Source organism: Impatiens glandulifera, chromosome 1, assembly GCF_907164915.1.
Source record: "Impatiens glandulifera chromosome 1, dImpGla2.1, whole genome shotgun sequence".
In the NCBI taxonomy this organism is placed as follows: domain Eukaryota; kingdom Viridiplantae; phylum Streptophyta; class Magnoliopsida; order Ericales; family Balsaminaceae; genus Impatiens; species Impatiens glandulifera.
In genome coordinates, this window is record NC_061862.1 from 138,111,201 (window position 1) to 138,120,977 (window position 9,777).

Below are 9,777 nucleotides of genomic sequence, written 5' to 3' on the forward strand. Positions count from 1 at the left end.
TTAAAACCTTACATTTGTTTATTATAACTTTAACAATGTGAAATTTTAAATTTCAACTAAACTAATTTATATGTTTTTTTTAGTATTATGTAGTTTATTATTCATTTTTTTAAAACTATTTAAATAAAAAAAGTCAATAAATTTTTATCTTATTTAAAATTTATTAAATAAACTAAATAATAATAATAAATTACAATACAACATTAAAATATTTGTAAAAAAGCTATTAAATATCTATTTAACTCTAATTAGAGTAGACTCTAAAACTAAATAATTTTTTACAATTTAGGAAAATAAAATATTTTAGGCTTTTATTAACTCTAATTTAAATAAATTTTAAAACTAATTATATGTATAAATTATAAGAAAGAAAAATATTATTTATTAATAAATAAGTTAATGTAACTAATTTTGAAAATATAACCTTTTTTTTATATTATCATTTTTTTTAATTATTTTTATATTTAATTTTATATTTATAAAATAAGTATTTTTTAAAAACTTCAACTTAATATATATAATTTTTTTAATAAATAAATAAATAATATATTATAAATATTTTATAAATTAACTAATTATTGAGATTAAATAAATTATTATTATTTTTAAAAGAATAATAATAAAATAACTATTATATTTAAAATTGTATAGTGGCTTTGGAATGAGTGCATAAAAAAACATAGAACTTGCATTTATTAATGTCAAATAACATGATCTTAATTTATTATATTTTGAAATATATTAATGTTCCAACAATTTTCACCTACTTTATAAACTTTCAAATAAAACATTCATACAAATCCCGATTTACAATTGATCTCGACGAAGATCAAAGCGCATAAATGGGATCAACATCCGAATTAGAATACTCCGAATGATGCCATGAATTCGACCCGCTCCGTTGCTTCTCCCTTTTTCTAATGGACCGACTCTTTTTCGATTTCACCACATAATAAGTCATCGTGCCCAAAACTCCCGCCATAATAAACCCCCCAACTCCCGTAACCAAAGCCGCAGCCCATTCATGCTGCCGCCCCACCACAATATACGACGAAGCCATAAACGCGACCGAAGTACAAACCGAAGCCAGCCACATAAGCTTATTAATAACAACCACCACCCTTCTCTCCGCCTTAGTCTCCCCCCTCACGAGCGTAATTTGTACCACCACAACCGCCAACGAAGTGAACAATGCCACCGCGTTAAATATGAAGAATATCTTAAACGAGGCCGTGTTCGCCACGACAGCAGCTCCGTTGTCGTAATCCCCTCCGGGAACTGTGAATATGGCGGCGAAGGCCACGGTGGCGAAGAGGACGGCGACGACGGTTACGGAGTTGGTGGCATTGTTGATTCCTTCGCGGTGGAGCTTTCGGAGTTCTTTCGCGATTCCGTGGACGTTCTTGTTTGTGCGTTTCGTTTGTTCGAGCTGGGTGTGAACGTCTTTCTTTATTTGGGAGACTGTGTTTCTTAACTCGTCTCTTGGTTGGTTTAACTCGTTGGCTCTCACCGCTCCGTATCGGTAAAGGCTATCCTTGATTTCAGATGATTCTTCCGACAGGGGAAGTTGTTCCGCGATGTCTAGTGCTGTTTTGTGATCTCGTGTTAGAGCGTTCACGTTTATGTCGGGTAGGCGTAGCAACTCACTCACTATCTGCAAGAAGAAGAACAAATTCAAACCATTTCCATAAAAATGTACAAATTTATTTGCATGGAGATCCTATTCTTAATCGGGTTCAAAAATGGGATTAGTACAAAAGACTGAAAATGCTAATTACAAATTATTGAATGATGAGTAGATAATTGATTGAATAGTGAATTATTTCAAATTAATCTCAAATAACTTACAAACCAAGCTTACTAATTCTTAATAACATTTTAATTATTATTAAGGCTCGATTGATGTTGGATATTTGAAATTATTTACAAACAATTCACTATCTAATCTACCATTGTATATTAAAATCATTAACTAAAGTATCTTCTAATGTTTTTTGTTCAAATAACTCAAAATAACGAGGTTGTTATTCAAATAACCGCAGATCAAACAAGTCCTGACAGTCAAACAAACCGCATTTTTTCACCAAACAAGATTCAGTTTATTTGCAAATAACCCCAAAGATCAAATTGTTTTATGTTTTTGCACTAACTCCTAAAACAAACACAAACTAGAGATTTACAAATTCATTATAAGTTTGTTTAAGTAAGTAATAGCCTATTATATGTACCTGTGTTCTCTTCTTCCTTGTGGCGACATGTAGAGCAGTATTCCCAAACTTATCTGGCAGCATCACAATTGCAGCATCAGCATCGAGAAGCAACTTCACGACCTCACAATTAACCCCCTTTACAGCCATATGCAAAGCAGTTTGTCCCTTCTTGTCTGTTCGTCTTGCTAGCTGTGGATCTTTCTCCAGTAATGCCCTCACAATATCAGCATGCCCCTGTCTAGCAGATAAATGTACTGCGTTTTTCCCATTTGATCTCGATATTTCATGCAAACTGCCATCCCTAGATAGCAGCTCAATAACTACAGCAGTGTGCCCTTTTGTGGCCGCAGTGATAAGGGGGGTAGCGTTTGATTGCCCAATAGTTTTACTTAGTCCAGGATCATAGTCCAGTAGTACTTGGACGATGGCTGCATAGTTTACATCAAAATTAGGTTTATTCATTCAAACCGATCAACAGAAACCTTGACATGATACAACATATTTGAAGATTAAGCCTTTGTTTGATGTAGAGATTATTTTCAAATAACCCACTATCTAATCAATAACCAACTCATCAATCAATCATATCATTCAAATCATCATAACCCTAATGTCTTTTTACTCATATAATCTGATTTTTTATAACCTACATCAAATGAAAATAACCACTTGATTATTCAAATAACCCCATATCAAACAAGGCATAAGATAGCTTTAATAGATAGAACTTTCAATGAAATAACCCCATTGTCATGATCCTCACTTTATTCGGAAGACTCTTTCCACTTGAGCTACTCTGTTGGGTTTGATTCTAGAATTTTCTTGGAAGATATTTGGACAAGAAACAAGATTTGTAGGACTTTTCGAAATAATTTCAAATTAGCCAAGATAAATGCAAAAATCTGATGTGTCAAGGAACCATAAGAAATTTAGACAAAAATGTAATTTTGACATCCATATAGCTACAAGTCAATGCATAGGTCAAATGGAAATGTGTGTGAAGACATATTAGTCTCTGAAAGTAGTATATACAACCATGACTGGAACCATTGAACTTTCCTCATGCTTTTATTGATTTACTTAGTTCAATGTGTGTTCTTAGTCAGCAAACAAAATAAAAGGAACATATCAATGTATATGCAAAGGAATACTTGCTATAAACTTAAAGAGGTTTAGATAACTACCATGATGGCCCTGACTAGCAGCAATATGTAAAGGATCGAATCCAGATCGATTCTTCTTCGATACACTATCCTTATTAGCATACTTCAACAACTCCTTAACAACATCAATATGACCTTTATCCGCAGCTGTAAAAAGAGCAGTTTCCCCCAATTCATTCACTTCATTAACAACAGATGCCCTAATTTCTGAAACCTCTGCATGAAATTCCTCCTCACTAAGAGTTCCCATCATCTGAGAGTTAATATCATCAAGTATTTGCTTCACAGCAGCTAGATCTCCTCGTCCAGCTGCCAAATGAAGGTCCGTATCATTGTGTCGACCTGTCACCTGTTTTACATACTTCTTCCCAGCTTGATCGATCCGTTTGCCTGAATTCGATAAAACAAGTGCAGGAGCTGTTGCCTGTGTAGGCGAAGGCTCCGATGGTGAGTTTAAACTCCTTGGCGAATTCATTGATCCTTTTTCCAAATCCCTCACAGCTGAAGTTGAAGGAATAATTAACAAGCAGTATGTTGAATTCAAGAATAATAAAGAGGTTTGACCAAAGAATTAGAGTGAATGGAACTGTATAAAGGTAATTCGTAATGAAAACATGGGTAATTAGAAGAAACTGGAGATGTATTATGTATAGAGAGATTACCTTCAGTGATTGATGAAAACATGGTTGAAGGTGGAGTAAATGAGATCCTCCGGTCTCCAGTCTCGAGAGTATCTGAGGAGGCACAGAAAGAGAGAAAGATGCAGAGGAAGAAGTCTTACTATTGAAGACTGTTGACGATGAGAAGAGAGAGATGAACGCAGAAAGTGGACAATAGGGAAATGATAGTGGGGGAGGAGAAGACGAAAGAAAGCTCTGTATTTGGCGCAAAAGATAGAATACATGTGCTATTTAGCAGCCTAATATTATTATTATTATAGGATTCTTTCATTCATTATTGTTTGAAGATATATATTATATATTTTCTATGGTCTTTCTTTTCCTTTACACTCAACTCTACCATTCATCCAAAAGATTTTCTTTCAATTTAGTCTCTACACTTTTAAAAGATGATTATTCTATTATCATGTGAAAATCTCAATAGTTATGTTACAAATATAATGCCAAATATAGGTTCTGATCTATATTAAGTATGGGTGTTAATCGGTTCGGTTTTTGAGTTATTCGAGTTTTTGGTTCGAGTTCTTTGAATTTTTATTTTTTTTAAGAAAATTTGAAAACTGAACCGATTTGAATAAATTCGAATTCGGTTTGTTCGAATTCGGTAAATTCGAATTCGGTTCGAATTCGGTCGAATATTCGGTTTAGATCAAATATTGAACATCACCTACTCATAAGATAAAAAAATTCTTAAAATGAGGTAACAAAATAATAATTTGTTAAAAAGATCTTATCTACTTAAATTATATAAAAAAATATAAATCATGCAAACTAAGCTTAATGACTCAACGTCAATATATATTCGACAATTGAACGACGAAAGTAAAACAGTGTCGACGACGATAATATATGGCGGTTGAGAAGTGTGGACGGCTAGAGAAAGGGGAAAATGAATTAGAGATTATGGATATAATGTAAAGATCTAGTAGGAGGTCCATGATAATTTAATATATAATATTTAAATAATATATAATAAAAAATGAATTTGGTTTTTGGTTTGGGTTCGAGTTGAAACCTAAATTTAAAAACCAAACCGAAAACCGTATTTGAATTCGAATCGGTTTAGAATTCGATTCGAAAACTGAAAATATAATTCGAATTCGGTGAATTCAAATTCGGTCGGATATTCGGTTTAGACCAAATATTGAACACCCCTAATATTAAGAGTCGTGATAAGGATAACGAAGTTGGAAAGAAAAACAAGAGCATGATTCTGACGTGACCTACCACCTGTGTAGGGGAGAGAAATAAAAAAAAATCTTCCAAACATTGCCATTTTCCCGAAAAATAAATAAATAATTTTTTTCTCTACTACACATGGGCATGTTCGGGACAAAAATCTCCTAAACATGGTCATTTTCCAAAAAAATAATTTAATTAATTTTTTTTCTCTCCTGTACATGACCATGTTTGGGACAAAAATATCGCAAATATGACTATGTTCTGGACAAAAATTTCACGAATATGGTCATTTTTAAAAAAAAAATGTAATTAATATATATTTTTTTCTCTCTTCTGCACTTGTGGTATGACAGACTACGTAGATTCGTGGTCTTATTTTCGTTGTCTAAATTATTTCTCTTTAATTAATTAGTACCATTGAGGGGATGATCTTAAAAAATCGCCTAATTCCTCTCACCTAGACAAGGGCCTTGAGAAAGTCTAGTTAATCATTAAGATATGAGAATCTCATGTCCTCATAACAACTTATTAGAAGTTAAAACTATAAAAATAATTTTTTTATAAATTATTAATAGAAAATTATTATTAATATACAATTTTTTTTATAAAGAATTAATTCTCAAAAAAGAGTTATATATGATTAATTAATTAATAATAATATAAGATAACGTCTATAAAATCAAAATTAAATAATTGATAATCTAGATATTAAATTTAATAAATAATTTACGAAAATAAAACTCTCCCTAGAAATGATCCTACGATTACGTGGTTTGTTGATAATTTTTTCAAAGACAAACTCATTTGAGTTCTTGAACGATGATTATTGTAGTAGAACAAGCCGAATAAAGCAATGAAACGGTGTCGGAAGAATCTCCACCAAAGATTCTGAGCGGCAATTAAAATTAACCTTAGTCGATGGTTGGTAAGCAACGCCGAAAAAGGTTCTTTCAAATAAAAATGGACAATCTACCTATAATGCCGAAAAAGTGAGAAATTCATACAAATCATGGGAGAATTCCTATAAAAGGTCATCCATATGAAATATCAAATCAAGTAACTTTTTATTGAAAAAATGAAAAATAACTCTAGATTCGATTATTTCTTCTTCTTTACTACTAAGAAGGGGACGAACATAGACTCGAGAAAGGATCACCAACACAATCACGCTTTACACGATAGCTCCTGTAATGTGAATGACGTTTTACACGATTAATGAAATACATTACCTCACATCATTATCGTTGACATCGTTGTTTGTTTCCTGAATATTAAAAAAAATATAACTTTGTTAGTTCTTCAAACAAAGCATAATATTTCAAACGAAAAAATAGAACCTTATTAGTTCTCAAAAACATCAAGCGAACCATTTTTAGAGCAACGAAGTTTGTTTCAGGTAAAGATTCATGAAGTTTCGGCAATCTACTAAGATTATTTTCGGCAAAGAAATTGTGAATGGTCTAGAGAGAAATCAGGAATTATAGTAAAGTGGTGAAATTGGAAGAGATGAGAACTGATGATGTGAAGCAATTATAACAGATGAAGTGACCGAACGAGAAATGTTAATTTGGGATACTAATGGAACGGAGAATGACGGAACGAGGAAAGTAACGGGTCAATCATGGGTTTTTGATATTTTTTATATCCAACTCAGTTTTAATAATAAAATATTCAGAAACATTTTGATTGGTTGACAACGTAAGAACATGAAGTTTGGGATCTGAAAATCCATAGTACATGTTTGGATAGTTTGTGACATATGCTTTAAGCAATATTCAAAAGATCAGTTAAGCATTGGATGGGAAATTTAATCAAATGATCCTGATAATGAGTTACATTAGAAAAATGACTCACGCTTGATAATGTTTGCTAAAATGACCTTTTGGGCATGTGAAATATCCATAGTGCCTTAATGTTTTTTTTTAGGAATTTGGACTGTGAAACCCTCCCAAATCCTTCTTTTCATCTTCTCCCTTTACCTAAACCCTAAACATCAGCCGCCAACAGCCCCCGACTCTCCAACTTCTCAATCTCCCATTCTTTCCGTTCATTTTCTCTCTCCCTAAACCCTAGTCCCTCTTTCCCAACCCCACGGTCTCTAACAATTCTCGTTCAACATCAGCAGAAAGATTATGGAAAGGAAAGTCAGTTACATTCTCCTCTAATCTCTCTTTTGCATTCTCCATGAATCTCTCTTTCACATTCTCTCTTCCTGTGATGCGAACTATAAAGTTTGTTGCGTAACACGAAATATGTATAAATTTAACGCAGGTAGAGTCGATTGATCAGTCAGTCACATTTTGCCTGTTTCTAGGGGTGTTCAACCGGCCGGTTAACCGGTTAACTAGTTAAACGGTTCCAGTTAATACCGGTTTTGGCTTTTATTTTACAAATCGGTTAACCGGCCGTTAATGGTATCGGTTTTACCGGTTCTAGTTCTACCGGTTTTGGTCGGTTCTGGCCGGTTAACCGGGTTTAACCAAGAACCGATAATTCAATTTTTTTAAATTAAGTAATTAATTTATAAAATATTTTTTTTTAAAATTATTGTTTTCACTTTCCTATTATACTATTCTTCATCCTTTTTTGTCTCTATTATAATATACTATATTATTGTTATAAATATATTATATTTTAATAATATCTTTTATTGATATATTTAGGAATATGTTATAATATATAATTTTAATATAACAATATAATATATTTTATAGCTATTCTGTTAGGTTTTTATATGTTTTTTGAGAAAATTCAAATTCATTATGTCGATTAGTCTTTGACCAACCAAGTAGAATATGATTGAATTCCCTTCTCAACCGATAGAATGAGAAGTGAAATCGGTAAATTATAATTTATAACTTTGATTTTAGGTGTTTCCGTGTTTGAGAGAAAGTTAAATAAAGTGAAGGTTGAACTTTGAAGACATCAAGTTTTAATTTGCTTAACTATTTTGATTTTGTTAATTTATAATTCCACGTTATCGTTATAAAAATAATTTTACATATTTTAATGACATTATTTTAATTTATTTTTGTAAAATTTTATATAGATTATAATGTTTTTTAAAAATTATTATATAAAAATTATTTATAAAATAACTAATACAAATTATAAAATATAAAAATATATAATTAAATTAGTATCGGTTTACCGGTTAAACCGTTAGAAAAATAAAGAAACCGAAAACCGAACCGTTTAACTAGTAAAAAACCGATTAATCGGAATCGCTAGAACCGGTTAACCAATAAACCGTTAAAATGAAACCGGTTAACTATCGGTTCGGTTGGGTTACCGGTTTTCTGATGTTTTTGCACAACCCTACCTGTTTCTTCATCCATGTAGCTTGACTTGGATCAGGAAAGGAAAGACAAGACTCTGGAGGAGATGACTCGAGAAGCATGTGAATATTAATAAGTGTTTTCACTCATCCTCCTACTCAAGACAAAGGAAAAGTAATCCCCCTCTTCTAGCCTAATGACAACAAGAGGTGGATATCCCCTAGGCCTCCATGAGGTCCTGGGTTCGAGCCCGTCAGGCGGCAAGTTCTGCGCTTGATTAATTGATTAAGTATGTTTGTGGACTATGTACTTAACCCGCAGGGATTAGTCGCACTCCATAGGAGCAGCGGAACCCAGCGTTCTAAAAAAACACGAATATGTATAAATTTAATGCAGGTAGAGTCGATTGATCAGTCAGTCACATTTTGCATGTTTCTTCATCCATGTAGCTTGACTTGGATCGGGAAAGGAAAGACAAGACTCTAGAGGAGATGACTCGAGAAGCATGTGAATATTAATAAGTGTTTTCACTCATCCTCCTACTCAAGACAAAGGAAAAGTAATCCCCTCTTCTAGCCTAGTGGCAACAAGAGGTGGATATCCCCCAGGCCTCCATGAGGTCTTGGGTTCGAGCCCGTCAGGCGGCAAGTTCTGCGCCTGGTTAATTGATTAAGTATGTTTGCGGGCATCGTTCTTAAAAAACACGAAATGTGTATAAATTTAACGCAGGTAGAGTCGATTGATCAGTCAGTCACATTTTGCCTATTTCTTCATCCATGTAGCTTGACTTGGATCGGGAAAGGAAAGACAAGACTCTGGAGGAGATGACTCGAGAAGCATGTGAATATTAATAAGTGTTTTCACTCATCCTCCTACTCAAGACAAAGGAAAAGTATTAATAATGTATTTGGTTGGTGATAGTGGTGTTGATAGCAATGGAAGAAGATCCACGTGTGGTGATAAGTTTAAACCCAAGGAAATTCATTTCTCATATGTCGTAGCTTCTTTCAAGAAACCATATAATCTTATTTGGAGTTTTAGTTTTTCTCCAATCATGTTTTATGGGCTAGTGGAAATTTCTTATGCATGACCCTTTAGGTGCTTGGTTATGTTGGTTGCTTAAGGTTAATCAATTTTTCTCCCAATCTTTTGTCATTTCAGATTTCATAACTCCTTTAGATCAACTATCTAAAGACTATAAATAGTTGGTTTGTTCACTTAAAAAAAAATCTTGACAAACATTATAAAAAATCGTGAGGAACAT

The 9,777-nt window shown here is 32.9% G+C and overlaps 1 protein-coding gene across 1 annotated transcript; it reads right to left on the minus strand.

The window, feature by feature from the left end:
* Positions 1-662: 662 nt before the first annotated feature.
* Positions 663-4,225, minus strand: LOC124919894 (ankyrin repeat-containing protein ITN1-like). The gene is made up of 4 exons (XM_047460261.1): positions 4,036-4,225; positions 3,395-3,874; positions 2,229-2,638; positions 663-1,654 (listed from the first exon to the last, which is right to left on the minus strand). Exons 1-4 carry the CDS (start codon positions 4,055-4,057, stop codon positions 830-832), a joined length of 1,737 nt encoding a protein of 578 aa, XP_047316217.1. The 5' UTR covers positions 4,058-4,225; the 3' UTR covers positions 663-829.
* Positions 4,226-9,777: the final 5,552 nt, after the last annotated feature.